Raw genomic sequence first — 21990 nt, forward strand, 5'->3', positions numbered from 1 at the left:
GAGCCAAGAATATACAGTGGAGAAAAGAAAGTCTCTTCAGTCAATAGTGTTGGAAAAACTGAACAGCCACATAGCAAATACAGAAGCTAGACCACTGTCTTACTCCATAGACAATAATTAACTCAAAATGGATTAAAGATGTGAATGTAAGAGCTGAAACCATAAAACTCCTAGAAGAAAACATAGATGGTAAGCCCCTTAACCCAGGCTTGGCAATGATTTTTTTTTTTTGGACTTGGCAACAAAAGCAAAAATAAACAAGTGACGCTGCATCAAACTAAAGAGTGCTACACAACAAAGGAAACCATCAACACAATGAAAAGGCAACTTCCTGAGTGGAAGAAAGTACTTGCAAATCATATCTGATAAGGGGTTAACATCTAAGATACATAAAGAACTCCTACAACTCAATAGCAAAAACTACCTGTTGTGAAAATGGTCAAAGGATCTGAACAGACGTTGTTCCAAAGAAGACATAGAGATGGCTACCAGGTTCATGAGAAGAAGCTCAACATCACTTATCATCAGGGAAATGCAAATCAAAGCCACAGTGAGAGATCCCCTCACACCTATTAGAATGGCCATTATCAAAAGATAAAAGATAACAAATACAGGTAATGGGGTGGGGAAGAAGGGAACCATTGTGCCCTGTTAGTGGGAATATAAATTGGTGCAACCACTCTGGAAAACAGTATGCAGTCTCCTCAAAAAATAAAAAATTAAAAAAAATTAAAAAATAAAAATAAAAAATAGAACTATCATATGATCCAACAATTCCACTTCTGGGTATTATCTAAAGAAAATAAAGGCACTTGAAAAGGTGTATGTACTCCCATGTTTATTGCAGCATTATTTCCAATAACTGCTATAGCAACGATCTGAATGTCCATTGACAGGTGAATGAATAAAGGTGTGGTATATATGTGCAATGGAATATTATTCAGTCGTTAAAAATGAAATCCCATCATTTGCAATGATGTGGATTGACCCTGAGGACATTACACTAAGTGAAATAAGTCAGACAAAGACAAAAACAATATGATCCCACGTATATGTACAATCTGAAACAAACCAAGCTTGTAGATACAGCGAACAGATTGGTTTGCCAGAGGCTGAGAGTGGGAAGATGGGAGAAATGGGTGAAGAGAGTCAAAAAACTACAAACTTCTGGTCATAAATAAGTTATGGGCATTACATCCCCATTATGTTGGCTATGGTTAATAATACTGTACTGCATATTTAAAAGATGCTAAGAGTAAATCTTAAAATTCTCATTATTAGAAAACTGTACTTATATATGATGATAGATCTTGACTTACTGTGATTATTTTATAATATACACAAATATAGAGTAATTATGTTTATATGTGAAACTCATATTGCACATCAATTATATCTCAATTTAAAAAAGCATTAGCAAGTAAAAAAAAAGAAAATATAGGAAATATAAGGGACAAATATATTTTCCACAGGTACCTATGGAAAAAATTGAACCTGTTGACTTCAGTTACTTATCGAAAGAAATTAGTTATTGAATTCTTCTGTGGAATTTAAGGATTTTTTATTTATTCATTTGAAAGCAGAGGAAGAGGGAGAAACAGACTCCCCGCAAGGCAGGGAGCCCAATGTAGGGCTCCCTCCCAGGGCCCTGGGGATCATGACCTGAGCCAGAGGCAGATGCTTAACTGAGTCACCCAAGTGCCAGGTGTTGTTTATAACTTGGCAATTATCTATTAAGAAGTTTGAGATTTCATATTATTTAAAATTTTATTATTTAACTTCATTTTTCCTGATTTATCCTAGGAAAATCATTTAGAAACAAAGATGATCAATGCTGGTTTACGGTATGGATATGAGTATCTGGGTAATTCTCCTCGGCTGGTTATTACCCCACTCACTGATCGATGTTACAGGTAAACTCACTAATTTAAGGGTCTACTGGAAATTAAATTTCACTCACCCTAGGCCACTAAATCTTTAGAAGAACCAAATTAGCTTCCACCTGGTAAATATATCCTACATTATCCTTTCCTAGACTCTCAATACCCCGTCAACTTTACCTTCAATTTCTCTTTCTCTGCTGGCTTTCTCCTCTCAACTCTGGAGCTAAGTATTGCCCAATATTGCTATTGTTGTTTACATTGTTCATTTCTCCTTTCTTGAAGCTTTCTTTTTTAATTTTTTTCAGATCATTCGAGGCAACCCATGGCTTCCCCCGAAACACAGAGTTTTCTAGAGTTCTGTTTTCACAGGGTATTTTGTCTCATGCATCATGGTTTCTCAAATGTTCTCATCCACTTTCAGGCTTTACTAGCTTACATTCTGAAGGTCCATAAATCTAACTCCAGCCAGTGTCTCTCCTGTATACTTGTGTTACATGTCTGCTGGATATCTCCATTAGATAACTCATAGATGTTTCCATTGACATTTTCTCCTATTGTGCTTCTGAATAATCAAGGCGCTTTAACAACTTTAATCCTAGTTCCCATCTCTCATACTCCAAATTATTGTCAAAAGCTAAATTAAAATTTTGGTTTTTTTTTTTCAGATATTAAAAAGTCCATTTAGGTCTAATGTCAAAGCCAACATCTTTCATCCAATTTAAAACTCCCCTTCTGCACTTGATGGGATGAGCACTGGGTGTTTTTCTATATGCTGGCAAATTGAACTCCAATAAAAAAATAATTAAAAAACAAAAACAAAAACAACCAAACTCCCCTTCCCTCCCAGCTCAAGCTTGACACAAGCTCCAGGCCTGCATTTGGGGAATCAAGTGCGGGCAGTCATTTGCAGTTTTAACCCTTTCCTTTGCATCTATCCCTCCATAGCTCACCTGTGACTCCTCCAGTGTTGGGGGTTAATGGAGGAGGGGAGAAGGAACAGGAGAGGTGGGTTCACATTAGACAAGTATCTCCTGTGGCAGCTATCTCTTGGCTGTTTAGTGTCCTCAGTGAGGGGACAAGCCCGGGTGTGCCAGATCTCCCATAAGATACTTAGGTGGGTTCTTTGGAAACCCCTCCCCCACCCCTAGTCACCTGTGCAAGATGCCTTCGCCGGCTGGGTGCTGGTGACTTCTGCTTCAGTCTCTGAGGTCAACCAACACATGGACACTCACCTTGGCGTCTTTTCTGATTCTAGATGTGTCTCCTGACAGTCCCACTCAACATGACTCAAATATAGCTCCCTTCTGATGAGATCTGGATCTGGTCAGATGATAGACATTCATTTTGCCAGCAGTATGAGTACATCTCTCTCTCACTGTCACTGTTTTCCCCTGGCTCTGCCATCAGGAATAGCTACAGGCATTTTCTTGACTTTAAATATTTTAAGTTGTGATTGAATTCCCAGCCCCTAAACTCCAGGGGTCAGACCGTGTGCCAAGCTTTTTGAAAAGTTCTCTAAAGCCCCTCAGGTAGCTTGGAAGAGGAACAAGTGCTTTCTTCTTTTCTACAGAGGGATGGGAAATAAACAACAGTTAACAGTTCTTTCCAAAGATCTTTACTCTTCACCTCTCTTTGACAAGCTTCCTAGCCAATTTCTATGTGCCCTTGTGCTAGGTGACCAGCCTTACTGTCTGTAAGATAAGATGATCTGACATATATTGCTCTATTTCTATTGTGTTACATATTTTTTACATCTAATATTTGCATACGTTTAACAAAAATTTTTTATCATTGTCTTTACTCACCATTGCTACTTCCTTTGCCACCTTTCTGGTTTAATTTTTCTTCTTACTAGGCAACATCCTTTAGTAATTCTTTCAGTGGGGTTCTGCAAGTAGTGAGCTCTATCAGTCTTTGTCTAAAAATGCTTTTATAAACAAAATTTGGTCTTCGTTCAATAATTAAAGGATAGGATAGCTAGATATAGAACTATAAGTGAACCATAATTTCCCCTCAGCTCTCCAAAGATATCATTCTCCTGGCATTTGTTGCCACTGCTGAGAAGTCTGTTATAATGATTCCTTTGTAGGTATTTTTTTTTTCTATTGTCATTTTTAAGATTTTCTCTTTATTGTTGTTCACTGTAATGCTACTAGATGTGGGTGACTATTTATCCACTTGAGACTTTTTAGTTCATATCTTTCTTCAATTCTGGGAAATTCTCAGCCAGAGAATGATTTATGTACGTATGTATGTATGTATGTGTGTATGTATGTATGGGACAGGAAGGGAGGGCCAGAGGGAGATGAGAGAGAGGATCTTAAGCAGGCTCATGACCAGCACAAGACCCTGAGATCATGACCTGGTTGAAACCAAGAGTCAGGTGCTTAAACTACTGAGCCACCCAGGCACCCCATAGGCATTGCTTTTTCAATTTTGCCTTTTTCCCATTCTCTTCCTTTTTTTGATCTCTCATCTGTACTTCTATTCCATCTCGATATCTTCCTGGGTGATTTCCTCATATTTATCTTGTAGTGCAGAATTCTGTTTCTTCATGTTTACTCTGCTAGTTAATCTGGTAATTTATCAGTAGGTCCAGTGACTATATTTTTTCACTGCTAGATTTCAGGTTGTCTCTTTTATGAAACTGACTTTTTTCTCACAATTTTCTTATGTCACTTTTTAAAAAAAGATTTATTTTAGAGAAAGAGCGTGTGGGGGAGGGGCAAAGGGGGAGAGAGAGAGAAACTCAAGCAGATTCAGTGGAGCCTGACATGAGGCTTGATCTCACAACCCTGAGATCACACCTGAGCCATAACCAAGAGTCAGACACTTAACCAACTGTACTACACAGAGGCTCCTGTCTATTGCTTTTTATTTAAAATCTCATAGAATAAACCACCAGAATATCAAAGAGTACCATGTATGTAGTTAATTCCCCCACACCTTTGTCTTCCTGGCACTGCAAGTCTGACTCTTAATTTTGATCATTCTCTCTCTCTCTCTCTTTTCTCTTCCTCACTCTTTCTCTCTGGTTTTTATTATGAGTTCATAATAAAAGTAAGAGTCATTTCCCCATGAAGTCTTACATTTTCTCAGTTGTAGAGGTGTCCATGTGGAGCATGTTTGTCTCTTGAAAGGGCTTCAGGTTTTTCTTTGGTCCCAAACAAAATTTCAGTGTGAATTTCCCAGTTTGGGTAAATGTGCCCATGGATAATGGAAATTTGGACCCTACCTCCATGAATGATGTAGGCTCTTCATTGGGTGCTGCAGTGAAGGGTAAGCTTCCTATCTCCTCTGCAGCTGATTCTTCTCTTTGTCCTTCTCCAGAAATTTTAGTTCTCATATAGAGATAAGTCAGCTTTTCAAGGCTTCTAGGTTTGCATAGGTGAACCCATTCCAGCTCTTCACCTTGCTCAATAGAAGAATTTTTCTATTTTGGGGCACCTGTGCGGCACAGTTGGTTAAGCTTAAGCATTCAGCTCTTCGTTTTGGTTCAGGTTGTGATCTCAGGATTGTGAGATCGAGCCTGGCATTGGGCTCTGGGCTCACCATGGAGTCTGCTTAAGACTTTCTCTCCCTCTCCCTCTACTCCTTCCCACCCCGTCCCCCATTAGATCTCTCTCTCTCTGTCTCTCAAATCTTAAAAAAAAAAAAAAAAAAAAAAAAAAGAAGAAGAAGAATTTTTCTGTTTCTATGTGGTCGTAAATGCACTTGCGCTTGTAAGCAGATCCCAAAACAATATGTACATATTGTTAAATATGTTTATAAAATAAATAAATATATGTCTAGAGCTTTAGCAGCTAATTACTAATAATTTTGCATTTTCTCCTCATTAGTGATTTCCTTTACATTCTTTCAAAAATGGCTATGTATCTCAAAAGTTAGTATTTTTTTTTAATGTAGCATTGCCAGGTGCTTGCCATTCGGGGAAGTGGGTGGTTCGGCATCAACTGAATTTTACATATTGACCAGAGTCAGCATTGAATTTCAAGTGCATTTGTTCTGGTTCTGTCATATTTAATCACCTCTTCAGAAGTGAAATGTAATGAAGGAATGCACAGTCAGAGATTTTCAGAGATTTGTGGGAAGGAAGAAGTTATTGGAAAGGAAGTGGAAAATTTAGCTCTCATTTTGAACTTTTCCTCTTTTAGTAATGTATACTAAAAAATGGCATTATTCTACAAAGATTGCTCCATTCTTATATTTCAGAACCTTGTTTGGAGCCCTTCATCTGCATCTCGGAGGAGCTCCTGAAGGGCCAGCTGGCACTGGAAAGACTGAAACGACCAAAGATTTAGCAAAAGCAGTGGCCAAGCAGTGTGTTGTTTTCAACTGCTCTGATGGCTTGGATTATCTGGCCTTAGGAAAATTCTTTAAGGTTTGAATTGACTAATTTCTTTACAAAATGATAACCAATCAGAGAGGAAGGTTATATATAATGCAACATAATTCAATGCAAGTAAGAGACTTCTTGTAGTTTAAGTAAAATCAAAGCACTGTCTCCATTCTCCAGAGAAGCAGGGTTATTTCCAAAGCTTACCTGAGCAGGAGCTCTACCTGTGTCTCCAGTTCCTGCTCAAACGGGTCAGTATTATTGATAGCAATGAGTGGTGTCCCTTCGATGTATTGGGCAGCTAAAAACTGGAGAACCACTACATCACGGGAAGACTGTGGGGAATCTAAATTTTTCTTTAGCCTGTAGCTCTTGTTACTAACAAGTCATGATTCAGTAATTTACTGTCATAAATACCCTCTAGTTAATTCTTTTTCTTTTTGCGAGCTTAAAATCCTAGTTTGTTTTCTTATTCTGAGTCAGATATCCACTCTTCAGAGTCTGTAAGATTGCAAAAGGTGGGGGGATTAAAAATGTAACATCCCTGTCTATAAACCTATGAATGTCTGGTCATTTTACCACTTTGTTGCTACAGCCTGTTATCCTTTAAAATGTTAGCTGGAACAGTCGAACACAAGACTTATCCATTTGGGATTATAGGTTCTGTTTATTTGTTAATATCTGTTTTTCTGTAAAGATTCTGTAATTCTTATTTTTAAAAATTCCATAATTATTTTTCAAAATTTCTTCAGAAAAGTTAACATCTAAAAAGAAAATCAAACTAATAAAAAAGAATATACCAATCCTACCCTAGACAGCAAACTGTTCGTAGCTGATACGGCCTGGTCGTTTTATAATAGATTTGGAATATAAGAAGTCTCTACATTTGTGATGCTGAAACAACTAGGATAAGATTTTAAAAGTCAAAATTATAATAAATAGCAAGAAAACAATTGAATGACAAAGAGCCATTTTAATCATACTCTGTAATGATATACAACCTTGTAATGGTTTTTTAAGAAAGAGATAATAAATCTAAAAGAGTCTCTATAGTTTAGTTTGAATAGCCATTATATTATTAAATGTTTAAAGAAAAGTTTGGTATGTACTATTCAATTTTTGAATATATATAACATTAATTCCTTGATATAGATTCATATACTTATGGTATTAGTTGCTTACTGATAAGTGTTTATTGGTTATATAGATACTTTATGTTAGGATCATGCTGAATTCAGGGGTACTGAATAAAAAAGACATGGGTCTTCCTACTAAAAATCTCACAATCCTTATAACTTTTTGAATAAGTGACTTCATAAGTATTTTTTGCTCTCTATGGTTTCTAATCCTCTTATTATACATGGAGAGCAAAGTCACACTGTTCTCCAACAAATGAAAATGTACTATTTTTCAAAATGCACTGAGTTCACGTTTACTCCAATGTGGTTGGGTAGATGGAACTGTGTACAGATCCAAAGTCAGCCACTATTAGCTATGTGGCCTTGTACTAATTACTTAACATCCTGTATGTTATAGTCTTAGTTTCTTTGCATAAAAAATACATGCATCATGCCTGACGTATACCAGGTACTCAGTGAAACACACACACACATATATACAATCTATAGAATATGCAGTCAATAAATGTCAAATTGATTTTTTTAAGTAAATTTGAATATGGACTGAGCTACTCAAACTTGGTGGTCCAGTTTTCTTTAACCTAAATGGCACACATTTGTGAGGTAGCTGTCAGTTGGAAGTGCAAACTAGGACCTCAGTAGTATGTAGGTGCTATAAAGGTCCTCAGATCACAAAATAGTCTCATTAGCAACAAAAGTCCTCTTATGTAGAGGAATATTGCAATCTATTCTATGAAGTCCATATAGAAAAAGCAAACAAAATCAACTTGTATATAAAAAGTAAGAAAAGCTTTGAGATTACAGATGCCAAAATATATAAAGTAAAAAGCTATCGACCAAATGGACAGTTTTCTAATTGATCAAACTCCTTATTTGTGCAGAGTAATGAATTTCTAATAAAAAAACAATATGCTGTCTTTAAAGATAAAGATGAATAAGCAATTTCCTTGATAGGATATTAAATCCTTGAAAATATCAAGTGAAAATGCAACATTTCAATGTGATATTCAATCAGATAAAATTGAAAAATTTCATTATTCTTTTCTCCCAGGGACTGTTATCTTGTGGAGCTTGGGCTTGCTTTGATGAGTTTAACAGAATTGATTTGGAAGTACTGTCTGTGGTTGCTCAACAAATTCTTACTATCCAAAGAGGTAATGGGGCTGGTTTGTCTTTGCATCATGTCAACACAGTAGAAATCCCGGTGATGATGAATGGCACAACTCACATTTAAATGTGAATTGCTAAGTCATTTCATTCTTGATGGCCCACAGGTATCAATGCAGGGGCCGATATACTACTGTTTGAAGGAACTGAATTAAAACTTGACCCCACGTGCGCTGTCTTTATAACGATGAACCCTGGGTATGCCGGGCGATCAGAGCTGCCGGATAATCTGAAGGTACAGAAGGGGGCAATGATACCATCTATTTCCTTTATGTAGTTTATAAAATTAATATGTAAGAACATGCTTTCCTTGAATTTTATGCAAAATATTTGCTTTTGGACATGATATTTTAGAAAACTGTTTTAGAAAATAATTTTTAAAGCTGTAGAGTACCTTTAGAAAATAAATGTGCAAACCAGATGCAACTTCCAAACTGACATTTAAAAAATGATAATTATAGGGATCCCTGGGTGGCGCAGCGGTTTGGCGCCTGACTTTGGCCCAGGGCGCGATCCTGGAGGCCCGGGATCGAATCCCACGTCGGGCTCCCGGTGCATGGAGCCTGCTTCTCCCTCTGCCTATGTCTCTGCCTCTCTCTCTCTCTCTCTGTATGACTATCATAAATAAATAATTAAAAAAAAGATTAAAAAATGATAATTATAGAAAATTAGAAGACAGAGGAAATACTGGAAAAGATGCCCATTCTATTGCTTGCTATATTGTATCCTGCAATTTTCAATACCTTTTAAAATGTTAATTTTAAATGATAGACTCCGGCAATTGCATATGCTGGGTTGTTTTTTTGTTTCAGGTTAATATTACAACATGAGTATTTTCCTATCTTTATAAACATAATTCAAATTGTGAATAAATTTACTGAACTGCATCTTACTTTTGGACGCTTCGGTTGCTTTTAGTTTTCCTTCATTATAAATAATTTTGCAATGGGCAGTTTTTACTTAAGGCTTTTGTCGATTTTAAAATATTTCCTTAAGTATGGTCACAGGACCAAGAGATGTGCTGCTAAATTGCCTCCCCACAAAGGTCCTACATCCCTTCTGCTATTTACATAATTAGAGTGACAGCTTCTTAGACTGGTTGACAAATTTTTCTTTTCCACCAAAGAGACTTTTGACCCAACAAATTGCTACAAAGTACTTTGGTATTTCCATTCCATGCACTTTGAAACGTTAGATGAGATGTTTTAGTACTTTGTCTTACTGAGGGAGAAAAAAATCCTATTTTTTTAATATGATTAAAAAATAAAAACTGGCAAATCCTCTTTTATCTAAGAAGCGTTTTTTTTTTTTTTTTACAACTTTTCATTGTGATTTAAATTTGAAGAGCTCTTTGGTAGTAGTTCTTTTGTTTGCTCATGCTTTTCTTCAGTAGGATCAATCTGAACACATAGTATTTGTAAAGGCAAAAATCTATGAATAGCTCATCAAAAAAGCTGGGAGGATTTATTGGTTGAATCTGTTCATGTCCTGTGGAAACTGGTTCACAGTTTCGTGTGCTGTGCCTGTTGAAATGGTGTCACAGTATCTACCTTAGAGTTCTGTGGGTGATGTATTTTCCATCTACCTTAGGCTGGAAGCTGCTCTCAAATTCTGATGGCTTTGTTGTTGTTCCTACTGTGCAGTCTTCTTGGTTAGAACTGCTACAGAACATCTGTTATCAAGTATATATGGAAATACCTAACAATTTTGAAGAAAATATTTTAGTCTGAAAAGAATGAAATATATCTTCCTTTAAAAAATGGCGAGGGGGTGGGCATCTGGGTGGCTCAGTGGCTGAGCATCTTGCCTTTACCTCAGGTCGTGACCCCGGGGTCCTGGGATGGAGTCCCCAATCAGGCTCCCTACAGGGAGCCTGCTTCTCCCTCTGCCTGTGTCTCTGCCTCTCTCATGAATAAATAAATAAAATCTTTTAAAAAATTTTTTAAAAAGAGAGATTCTGGAATGAAGACATTCCAGAGAATGTCTTTAGAGTAGTCCTTGAGACTTTGCTCTTTGTCTCCCTATGATCCAGCCAGTCACCGAAACCAGGGATCCTATTTTGCAAAAGCCTTGTCATCCTGCTGCCTCACCTTCCTTCCATCCCTCTTCATTCTTCTGCATGCAATTTCCTGCAACAGCTCACTTGTCACCAATCTCTTCCCCACTAAAATTCACTATAATGAATCCCCTGCTTTAATTCTACCAGAGTCTTCAGCAGAAATCTAATCCTGTAACTTCCAGACTTAAAAAGCTATTGGTTTTGTTGTGGTTGTTTTTGCCTACAGAAAAAAAGTTCCAAATTCTTGGCCTGTTCTCAAGAACCTTGGAATTAGGACCCAATTGCATCTATACTGCAGTCTCAGTACATCTGTGCCACCGTGCCGATAGAGTCCCATTTAGACATCCTGTGCATCTACAGAACATCTGGAGAGCAGAGCAATTTCTTAAGCACATTTCTACATTAGAGAAGCTATATTTAATATTAAAATTATTCTAAAGAATCAATATTCAATAAGCATTTCGGAATAGTTGAATATTAGAAGCCATGGTAAAATGGGCATACTTGATCTTCTAAGGTCACAAAGCCAACAACCTGAGGCATAGCTTTCCAGAAGGCTAATGCTCATGTTGATTACATGTATCAGAATTTATTTCAGCCCTGGTAGGATACCTGGAGCTATACTCTTCTTTTACACTCAAAAAAATATATCATTGGTTAAGCCAGAATTGAACTTAAAAATTTTATTTATTTATTTATTTATTTATTTATTTATTTATTTATTTATCTATCTATCGAACTTAAAAATTGTAAAGAGCACTAAATTACCTTTTTTTTTATTACCTTTAAACTTAGTGCTAAAATTACCTTATTTATCTGACATAGCCTTGTTATTAAGAATTATTTGATTAGCACGCAGCATACAATTAATTAGATTCCCAGAAAACCTCACTTAACGCCTGGTCTCCCAATACCATGCCCTTTCTCACCAGTGCAGCTGAAAAGCCCAGCTTTTGGACATCCCAGCAGCCTAGGATACTTTATCCCTGTAACCTGTCATTTACCAAGAAGAATAGAGCACAGTTGATAATTAACTTGTGAATTAATGATTCACCCAACATCTAAGTATCATAAAAGTTTGTGAGTTTTCTATCAGCATAATTTAAGGAAAAAATTTATACAGAAGTTAAAGATATTACATGACAATTGCAAGAAACCAGTTTTTTTTTATTTTTATTTTTTTGTGTGATGAAAATGGCTTTTATTTTCCAGGTGATTTTTCTTTTGTAATATTTCTTTTTTTAAAATAATAAATTTATTTTTTATTGGTGTTCAATTTGCCAACATACAGAATAACACCCAGCGCTCATCAAGAAACCGGTTTTTAAAATTAAGTGTTTGTATCTATGTGATTTGGATATTGTAATTTAACATTATTGCAGAAAAGCTACACAGCCCTAACACATTAGGAAATGCAGAGTAGGGTTATCTTTACGATGGTCTTTTCAAAAATACCTTTTCTGCACTCCTGCAGGCCCTCTTTCGGACAGTAGCAATGATGGTGCCTGACTATGCCATGATTGCTGAAATAGTCCTGTACTCCTGTGGGTTTGTCACAGCTCGGCCACTGTCAGTAAAAATTGTGGCTACCTACCGCTTGTGTTCAGAGCAATTGTCCTCACAACATCACTATGACTATGGCATGAGAGCTGTGAAGTCAGTGCTTACCGCTGCGGGGAATCTAAAGGTAGAGAACTCAAGTTATTTCTTATTCATAAATTTTCTGTTTGTAAATCTCAGGACCCTGTGTCTTCACAGAGTTTCAATAACTGGTTGGTTTCATCAACTAAAAAAAAAAAAAAAAATCCAGTTCTTGTACTAAAAAACACTTGATTGCATATGTGAAAAAGGATATTTTATGATTTGTCAAAACTTAGACATAATTCTTAATGATTTGAGTTCTGTTCCATAATTTTAGGTGTATGAAAAGAGATGCTGCTGGGAAAGATTTTGAAGGCTTTCAGTCTATGGAACTTGTAGAGCTTTAAAGGAAATAATGTGTAATTAATAAATATATACAAGTGTGCCAAAGCATTATCAATGAACGTGATCATATAATTACAGCCTATTATAGAGTAGCAGTTATAGATTTGCAATATAATGTTTGCATTTTAAAATGAAATAAGTCCTAAGTATATAGATGGAAAAATCCAAATATTTTGAGACTTGTGTAACTTTCCATTGAAAATGTTTTGTAAAAAAAAAAAAAAAAAAGAAGAAAGAAAAAGAAAATGTTTTGTAGAGGCATAAGCAATTACTTGTGCATTAGTTCTGTATGAAACAAAGTAAGGCGGGCTATATAGTTAATAGCAAAATGCAAAATGTGACCTTGGAGTTTATAAAATTTTCATGTTCATGTTTTGCAGAAGATAAAGATTTCAAAATATATTCTATGTGATTAAGAACGATGGCGAGCATTTTTATCTTCTATAATAAATGTTACTGAGAATTCTAATATATTGTGATATTCTATTTCATATTAGCCTAGAATAACTGCACGTCATTATTTTTTTGCAATAAACAAATGCAACTAGAAGCAACAATTTGTATTAACCTGGCACGTCAGGATTACACTACAGTCAGATAATGGGAAAGATAATACATTGCCTAGTGTTTGTTTTCACTGACATCTTGACTATGGAATTGAGCTATTAAAGTTACGCAGCAAATGAATCCTGCAAATGAATCCTTTCATTGTTTGTCAAAAGCTAATTTAGAATTGTTGAAAGTGTTGGCTTGAATATTTTGAAGTTTGTTTTATTATATCAAGAAACAATTTAAACATAGGCTTTAAAATAATAGCTTCTCAAATAACAAACTAGACTTTTGACACCTCATCATTTAGGTGTGGTTAAAGTGATCCAAAGACAAAGTCCATCTAAGCAAGGATCAGCTTTGGCAATGGGTGCTCTGAACCTAACTGCCGGGCATCACTGACTTTGTAAAGGGTAAAGCCAGTTAAGCTGGAACATGGAATTTATTAGACTGAAAGATTCTAGAGGAAAGGAAGAGGGTTCTGGAAAATTAAATGTATGATGGTAGGAGAAACTTGGGAGTGAGATGTTGAATAAAGTATTGAAGTTGGGAGAAATAATTTGGAGTTCATATTTTTGTGAACTATGCAACCCTTACTGTGGGCCTGAGCTACAGGTTTAGAGTTCAGCTAGGTTTTTAGTAAACTTTGGAGTTACCCAAGTGTTTTGGAATTTTTTTCAACCTCTAAAATTCATAACAATCCAATTAAAGGAAAATAAATGAGAACAGTTCTACGTGGGCTTGTCTCTGGGGCCTGTGCGTGGATGCATGTGCGTGTGTGTGTTAATGTAGGGGGCGCATTTAGTGGGTGGAGGTATCATCATGAGTGTGTTTTCTTTTAGCTGAAATATCCAAATGAAAATGAAGAAATTCTGCTGCTTAGATCTATTATTGATGTAAATCTGCCAAAATTTTTGTCCCATGATTTACCACTCTTTGAGGTAAGGATATTTATTATTTTAGTGTAACAGAATTTTTATAATAACGTATTTATCAAATGTCCAAGTCTGCGACTCCCTTTGAGAAACTCCTACTACAGAAAATAATGATATGGCACAAAGAAACATAGATCATTTTATGTTTTACTTGATGTATGTATAGCTCTGTGGCTTCAGATGACTTTCAACAAGTTGGGATTTTTAAATCGTCCTTTTAAAAAAAAAAACAACTGTGCAATGTCTATAAGCACACAGGTTACAAAATATGTTTGCTGATAAATTACACTAGAATGTAGGAAAATAACGGGTCTAACACATGACTGAATCTTTTGCAGAGAAGGGGTACTTGGCCAATGTTTGTTGAATTAATAATCGAAGAAATTTCTTTAAAAGCTTACTTTCTTTAAAAAGAGTGTAATGGCTTTAATGAAATTGATTTTTTTTCAGGGTGACTTACAGGAAGAACTAAGTTTAATAATCTTGTTATACTTAAGATTAGACTATTATTAATTGAGAGGCATTAGAATAATGATTAAGGTCTTCATATTATTATTTGATGTCATTCTTTTCCTTTTCCTCATCTCAGGTAGAAGGAATTGGGAGGCTATGGGTTCCCAACAGATGTTAATTGTTGCACTAATCTGTGCTGTCTTGAGGTTCAGGCAGTTAGTTTCCAACTGTAAAGACCGAAGTGGGATGTTATGGGAATGGGGAGAAGTGATGCTGCCACTGTAGTGTGGTCCAGTGTCGTCTGCTCTCCATAGTAACCGTGTTTCAACATTTGAAAGGATCTTTTCAAAGTACTTAGAGCTGGAGTGTAAATATAGAGTGAATCTATGAGGAATAGTTTCAAATTTTTTTCCTAATGTTTTTCCTCAATTTCTTTTCTTTTTTAAAATTTTATTTATTTTTAATATTTTATTTAAATTCAGTTTGCCAACTTATAACCCCCCAGTGCTCATCTTCTCATGTGCCCTCCTTAATGCCCATCACCCAGTTACCCCATACCCCCGACCTGCCTCCCCTCTGTAACCCTTAGTTTCCCAGCATTAGGAGTCTCTCACGGTTTGTCTTCCTCTCTAATTTTTTCCCCCACTTTTCCTGTTTCTTTAGCATATTGTATAAATTTTCTAAGAGTAAAAACTGTATTTTTACAAAGTGGAAATATATATCACCAGATGTAGTCTCAAGCATTGTGTAGTCATTCAGTGAACATTTACTGAGCAATATCTCCAAGATGGAGCATAACTGTCACTTCAGATTAGGGGAATTCCTTGTTGTGAGACTGTAGAACATTAGGCAAACTTGCTCCTTACCCTCACTCCAGTATTTATAGGTTGTCTTCTGTTGTGACAACCAGAGCAATGCCACATATTTTTGACTCTGTACCTGACAGGAGAGGGAGGGGAATTGGTCTTGGTTGAGAACCACTGGATACCAAATGTGTTCTGGAGTAGTCCGCTTCCTTCAAGGTCAACCAAAACAATTTGAACAATCCAAGAAGATATGTTTGTTGATTTACCAAATACTATGGACTTATTATGGATCAGACACTATTCTAAGAGCTTTACAAATAGTAACTTATTTAATGCTCATAATGACCCAGTAGGTCAGGTGCTGTCTTTTCCCCTGTTTTACAAATCATTTTACTGAGGCAAAGATACTTAACTTTTATTTATAGTTAGTACAGGAGCATGCAATCAGGCTGCAGAGTGCCCTTAACTACTGAGCCGCATTGCCTTTTTTCTCCCCTTTATCCTAAGGAAACTTACTGCTTTGATAAACTAAGATCATTTTCTCCATAACAGCATTTGAAGGATTAAATATAGTGGCAATTAAACTCATAACTCATAAATTCTAAAGTATAGTTCAAATGTATGCTTTCCCATGAAGCACTTCTGAATTTTTACTTTTACCTTCAGAGTAAAAATAAGTCCTATTTCTCGCATAGGATGCTATAATACTTACAGCTTTAACAGTTAATAAAGGTATGTTTCTTAGACTTTGCCATCAACTTTATGTATTCCTATATACTAAATACGGGATCATAATTCTTTCTAATCACATATTAAATGATTTTATCAGTTTCCTCAAGCTGCCCTAACAAAATACCACAACTTGATGGCTTGAGACAATAGAAAGGTATTCTCTCAAAGTACTGAAGGGAAGATGTCTCAAATCAAGGCTCTAGGAAACACTCCTTTGCCTCTTCTTAGCTTCTGTTGGCTATTGGCAACCCCTGACATTCCCTGGCATGGGTTGACCTCATTCTGATCTCTGCCTCCATCACTACATGGCCTTCCCTGGGTGTATTTGTGTTTGAATATTCCTCTCCTTTATATTATAAAGACATAAATCATTAGATTTAAGGCCCAGTATAACCTCATCTTAATTTACCTAATTATATCTGCAAAGATCCAATTTCCAAGTGAAGTTACATTTTGAGGTTTTGTATGGGCATGAATTTTTGAGGGATACTAAGCTGATTAAAATACTGACCATCACAGTAATTAAAATACCTTTGAACTATTTTTTGTATGTGATATTGAGGTATGGATTAAAATTCATTGTTTTGACAAATCCAGGCATTCTGTCTTTTTATTTTTTCTCTAACATTCTGTCTTTTTATTTTTTCTTAAACATTCTTTGTTGAGAATCAATTGTTCAAATGTGTGTGGGTCTCTTTCTAGACTCCTCATTCTGTCCCATTGATATATTTGTCTATCGTTATATCAGATGACACTGTCTATATAATAAATCTTGAAATCAGATAATATTTGTCTAACTTTTTAATTTAAAAGTTTTATAAAATGGTAAAATTTCTAGAAGAAAGCAGGAGAAATATCTTGTGATTTGGGGTTAGGCAAAAATTTCTCAAACACAGCACCAAAAGCCCAATGATAAAACAATAAATGATAAAAAAAAAAAAAAGACTCATCAAAATGTTAAAAGTTTGCTCTTTGAAAGACACTGGTTAGATGATGAAAGACAAGTTGCAGACTAGGAAGAAATATTTGCAGATTAGATATGATGAAGGAGTTGCATGCAGAATATTTAAAGAATGGTCAAAACTTACCAGTAAGAAAATAAACCAATAAAAATAGGCAAGAGATTTGAATAGGCACTTCATTTTTTAAAATAAGTATTTTTTATTTTTTTTTTTAGTTTTTTTTTTTTAAATTTTTATTTATTTATCATAGTCACACAGAGAGAGGGAGAGGCAGAGAGAGACACAGGCAGAGGGAGAAGCAGGCTCCATGCACCGGGAGCCCGACATGGGATTCGATCCCGGATCTCCAGGATCGCGCCCTGGGCCAAAGGCAGGCGCTAAACCGCTGCGCCACCCAGGGATCCCTAAAATAAGTATTTTTTAAAAAATTTATTTATTCAGAGAGAGAGAGAGACTGAGAGGCAGAGACACAGGCAGAGGGAGAAGCAGGCTCCATGCAGGGAGCCTGACGCAGGACTCGATCCTGGATCTCCAGGATCAGACCCCAGGGGCCGCAGACAGCGCTAAGCCGCTGCGCCACAGGGAGTGCCCTGAAAAGGCCCTTCATTAAAGAACATATATATGAAGCAAATAAGCACCTGCAAAATGTTAGTCATCAGGAAATACACATCTCAGCCACAGTAAGATACTGTGACATGCTTATCTCTGTGGATAATACTAAAAAGATTGAGCATACTAAATGTCCAAAGTTTTACACACTGCTGGGGTGAATGTAAAATAATACAACCACTTTGGAAAGCAGACATTTTCTTAAAATATTAAACCTATAGCCATCATATTATCCAGGTATTTCATTATGCCTCAGTATTCACCCAAAAGAAATGAAGACATTTGCCCATACAAAGAATTATATATAAATGTTCATAGCAGTTTTATTTGCTGTAGCCCCAAACTGGGAACAATGAAAGTATCCATCAACGAGGGAATGGATTCAAATGTACTACGTGGATGCAATGAACTATTAATACATGATGTCACATGAGGGAATCTCCAAATCTTTCTGTTGAGTGAAAATAAGTCAGAAAAAAAAAGTGTTGTACTCATAATATGTAATTTCATCTATATTAAATTCTAGATAATGCAAATAAAAATACTAACAGCAAGTTAGTGGTTACCTGGGGATGGAGATGGGAGGTGCAAAGAGAGAAAGGAAGGAGAATTACAAAAGGTCACAAGATGGCTTTTGGGAGTGATATGTTGACTATCTTGAGTTGATGGCTCTACTTATCAAATTGTACCACTTAAAAAAAAATATATAGTTCATTGTATGGCAGTCATACCTCTATAAAGCTGTTAAAAATACTGTTTATTTAATGGCTCTATTTCCATCAATATTAAATATGAGGATGGGAGGAATTTCATCACCTTTATGTGTGTGGTGTGTGTGTGTAGAGAGAAAGAGAAAGAGGGTATCAGATATATATAAATCCTCAAATCTTCTATCATCAGGGAATCACTTCAGATTTGTTTCCTGGTGTGAAATTACCGAAACCAGATTATAATGATTTGCTAGCAGCTATCAAAGACAACTGTGAATCCATGAATTTGCAAATGACCAAATTCTTTTCTGAGAAGATACTTCAAATATATGAAATGATGATTGTGCGTCATGGTTTTATGATCGTTGGAGAACCGTTTGGAGGAAAAACCAGTGCATATCGTGTCTTAGCTGGTGCGCTAAGTGACATGTGTGAAAAGGTAAGTGTGTTATTAGTGCAATAATTTATTCATGATCAGCTTTGTGCAAGAGAGAATGTATAATCATTTTAAAAGATACTTTAATGTAGCAACTTGAAATCATAGAAAAAAATTAGTCAAAAGGAAAATGCTACTAGAAAAGTAATATGAAGCAATTAAGAAGTTTAGTATATGAAGGATCATAGGTGTCCCTGTCAACCTTTTATTTCTTTTCAACATTTTTTTATTTATGAAGCTAACACGCTTGTTGTAGAAAATATCTGAAAACATGAAAAGCCAGGAGGTTTTCATTTCATACTTTAAAGAGTGTTTTTTTTTTTTTAATTTTTGGATGGTTAGATTTGTAACACAAACTTCTGTGATGGCTGCTAGCGGAATTGAGGTGAATGTGTGTTTTGCATCATATAACACATGTGTGTGCACACAAATGCAACAAATGATTGTATCATTCACAATTCGCATCTTCTACATCCTAGTTTGGTCTACTCTGACATGCTAAAGGAATGAGGCTGTTTTTAATTCTCCAACTAATACTGCTCTTCTTTCTACTTATATTTTGAATAGTTTTTTGCTTCTTATATTTCAATGTTTGTAGCCAAGTGGGATTTGTGATTGTGGAGTCTCACTAGCCTTGCTGCATTTTTGGGACAAGAATCTTGCTTTAGCGGCAGTGTCTTGCTCTGACTAAGATGGTGGAGCTTTCCCATATTTCCCAATGTAGGATGATGCCTTGTTCTCCCCTTGGTGGACACAGAAAAGAATGTGAAGACCTCGAGCTTGTTTTGCTATTTCGTGTTATCAGTCCACATCTCTTCTTGAGTTTGCTAGTTTGTGTCCCAAGCCCTGGGGGTGGGGGTGGGGGGGCGAAGGCAGTGTTGGGAAGAGTTGCACTTATTATGTTAGATATAAAAAAAAGAAGTGATGACGAATAGGAGAGCATGGGGAATTTTAGGGCAGTGAAACTATTCTGTATGGTTCTGTAAGGGTGGAAATGTGCCATTATGCTTTTGGCAGGACCTGTAGAGTACGTCAAGAACGACCCTTAATGTAAACCATGGACTTTGGTTAATGATAATGTATCAGGGATGCCTGGGTGGTGCAGTCAGTTAAGCAGGTCGTGATCGCAGTGTTGTGAGATCAAGCTGTGGATCAGGCTTCGCACTTATTGTGGAATCTACTTGAGGTTCTCTCCCTCTCTCTCTGCCCCTCCTGCTCATGTACGCTCTCTCTCTCTCTCTGTCTGTCTGTCAGATAAATAAATAAACCTTTAAAAAATAATAATGTATCAGTATCAATTCACCATTCATAATAATATACCACCTCAATGCACGGCTTTAATAATAGGGGAAACAGAAGGGGTGAGGTGAGGTGGGGGGATATATGTGAATCTCTGTACTTTCCACTCAATTTCTCTGTAAACCTACTCTAAGAAAATAACATCTATTAATTAAAAACATAAAAAGCTTATACCCTAAGGGTATTAGCATCCTTTGTATAATTCCCACACCAGCTTTCTAGGTTCTGGTCAAAATTGACAACTTACCAATATTAACTTTTCGATTTGTGAGAATGGAGCATAGTTCCCTATATTCAGACCTTTTAATTTTCTCTCAGAGAATGTTTGGTAGCAGGAATCAGCCAATTATAGCCAATTATATAGGCCAGATTTGGCCCCAAGCCTATTTTTCTAATATCAATGAGCTTAGAATGGTGGTAACGTTTTTTAAGGTTTGTAAAAAACACACTGGAAGACCCCCCAACAAACAGAAAGAAGAAAAAGAAAAAGAAATGGGGAAGAATATGTGGCCAACTATATGTAACCTGAAAAGCTTGTAATATTTGCTAGCTGACCCTTTCCAAAAAAAATTACCAGCCCTCATTTTGTAGTTTTAGGTTTATAGATCTCTCACATCCTCTGCTAATTGATTACTGAGTTGTATTTCATGGGTTTTAAAAACTATTATAAATGACATTTGTGAAATTTTATTTTTTTTTAGTTGTTCATTGGCCCTGTAGAGAAAAACACACCCAGTCTTTACGTATTGACCTTGTATGCTGGAATTTTGTGAAAAGTTCCTTGCTTCTGGTAGTTTCTTTGTAGAGTCTAGGATTTTGTACATATCAAATCGTGTTTTCTATGAATAAAGACAGTATCCTTCTAAAGAAGAAATGTGGTTTTTTTTTTTCCCTTAAGGGGTTAATGGAAGAAAACAAGGTTCAAATTACTGTTTTAAATCCCAAGTCTGTCACCATGGGTCAGCTGTATGGGCAGTTCGATGTGGTGTCTCATGAGTGGTCGGATGGCATCCTCGCTGTCAGTTTCAGAGCCTTTGCTTCTTCAACGGTAGGTACTAACCCTTTAGCGTGTGCATTGAGAGACTGTGTTAGTTCCTTCTGACAAATTTCTGATTTTTTCCCAATTGTTTCAGACAAAAATCTATATTTCTAGTTCAAGGCATCTATTTGAAGCACACAATACTGGATGGTCCCACGGTGCTTTTGCGAGGACCATCGTTAGCGCCTACAAAGAGGCAGCAGACCATGCTGGCGAGAGCCTTTGGCTTGGTGTGTAGAGAAGAGAGGGCAGGGAAAAGCTCTTCTGGTTCCCTCTCTCTCTCTTTTTTTTTTCCAGGCTAAATGATACAGGATGGAGAACATCTAAATAATGTGAGCCTTTCACCCCTTGAGTCATGCTCTTCCATTGCCCACCTTCTGGGCTGCTCTCTCTGTCATACCCACTAGTTGTTAGATATGCTCCATTTTTAGACAAGAAATTGCAGACCTTAAAAAAAACAGACTTCAACTTCAACACGTTGGCCCTACCATGTCAGGAAGTGAATGGGCTGCCCATGGCACGCGCAAGAGGTGAGGGATGTGCCAGCTGCTGATTGCTGTGGAGGAGAGCGGGCACTTACCCACTCCTGGCTGGTTCTGCTGAGTGGCTGTTGCCCACTCTTATGAGAAAGAGTCCACAGTCCAATAAGATGTTAACTTGGTTGCTCTCTGTTAGCAGGCTGTCCACAGAGTGTGAGCAAATGGGAGACAGTTGCTAAGTCTGGTCTTAAAAGAGAAGGGGCCTAGGCTAGAGACATTAAATGCATTAAATCTTTTTAAAATAAATGTCTTCTTTATTCTGCTTACCATATGTCCTGACTTTGGTGCTCTTTATCCACCTAAGAACCCCGCTGATCATGACTCGTAGGCGATGTGGTAATTGAGAAATGC

The 21990-nt window shown here is 36.5% G+C and overlaps 1 protein-coding gene across 1 annotated transcript in view; it reads left to right on the top strand.

Moving 5' to 3' along the window:
• Positions 1-21990, top strand: part of DNAH7 (dynein axonemal heavy chain 7) — a 234359-nt gene that overhangs the window by 82744 nt on the left and 129625 nt on the right. Inside the window, exons 24-31 of the mRNA XM_072740992.1 lie at positions 1804-1913; positions 6096-6264; positions 8410-8512; positions 8633-8760; positions 12059-12271; positions 13962-14060; positions 18517-18765; positions 20960-21109. Coding sequence (XP_072597093.1) covers positions 1804-1913; positions 6096-6264; positions 8410-8512; positions 8633-8760; positions 12059-12271; positions 13962-14060; positions 18517-18765; positions 20960-21109 — 1221 coding nt within the window. The remainder of the gene's footprint in view (positions 1-1803; positions 1914-6095; positions 6265-8409; positions 8513-8632; positions 8761-12058; positions 12272-13961; positions 14061-18516; positions 18766-20959; positions 21110-21990) is intronic.

The sequence above is a fragment of the Vulpes vulpes genome, chromosome 16 (assembly GCF_048418805.1).
Source record: "Vulpes vulpes isolate BD-2025 chromosome 16, VulVul3, whole genome shotgun sequence".
NCBI lineage: Eukaryota > Metazoa > Chordata > Mammalia > Carnivora > Canidae > Vulpes > Vulpes vulpes.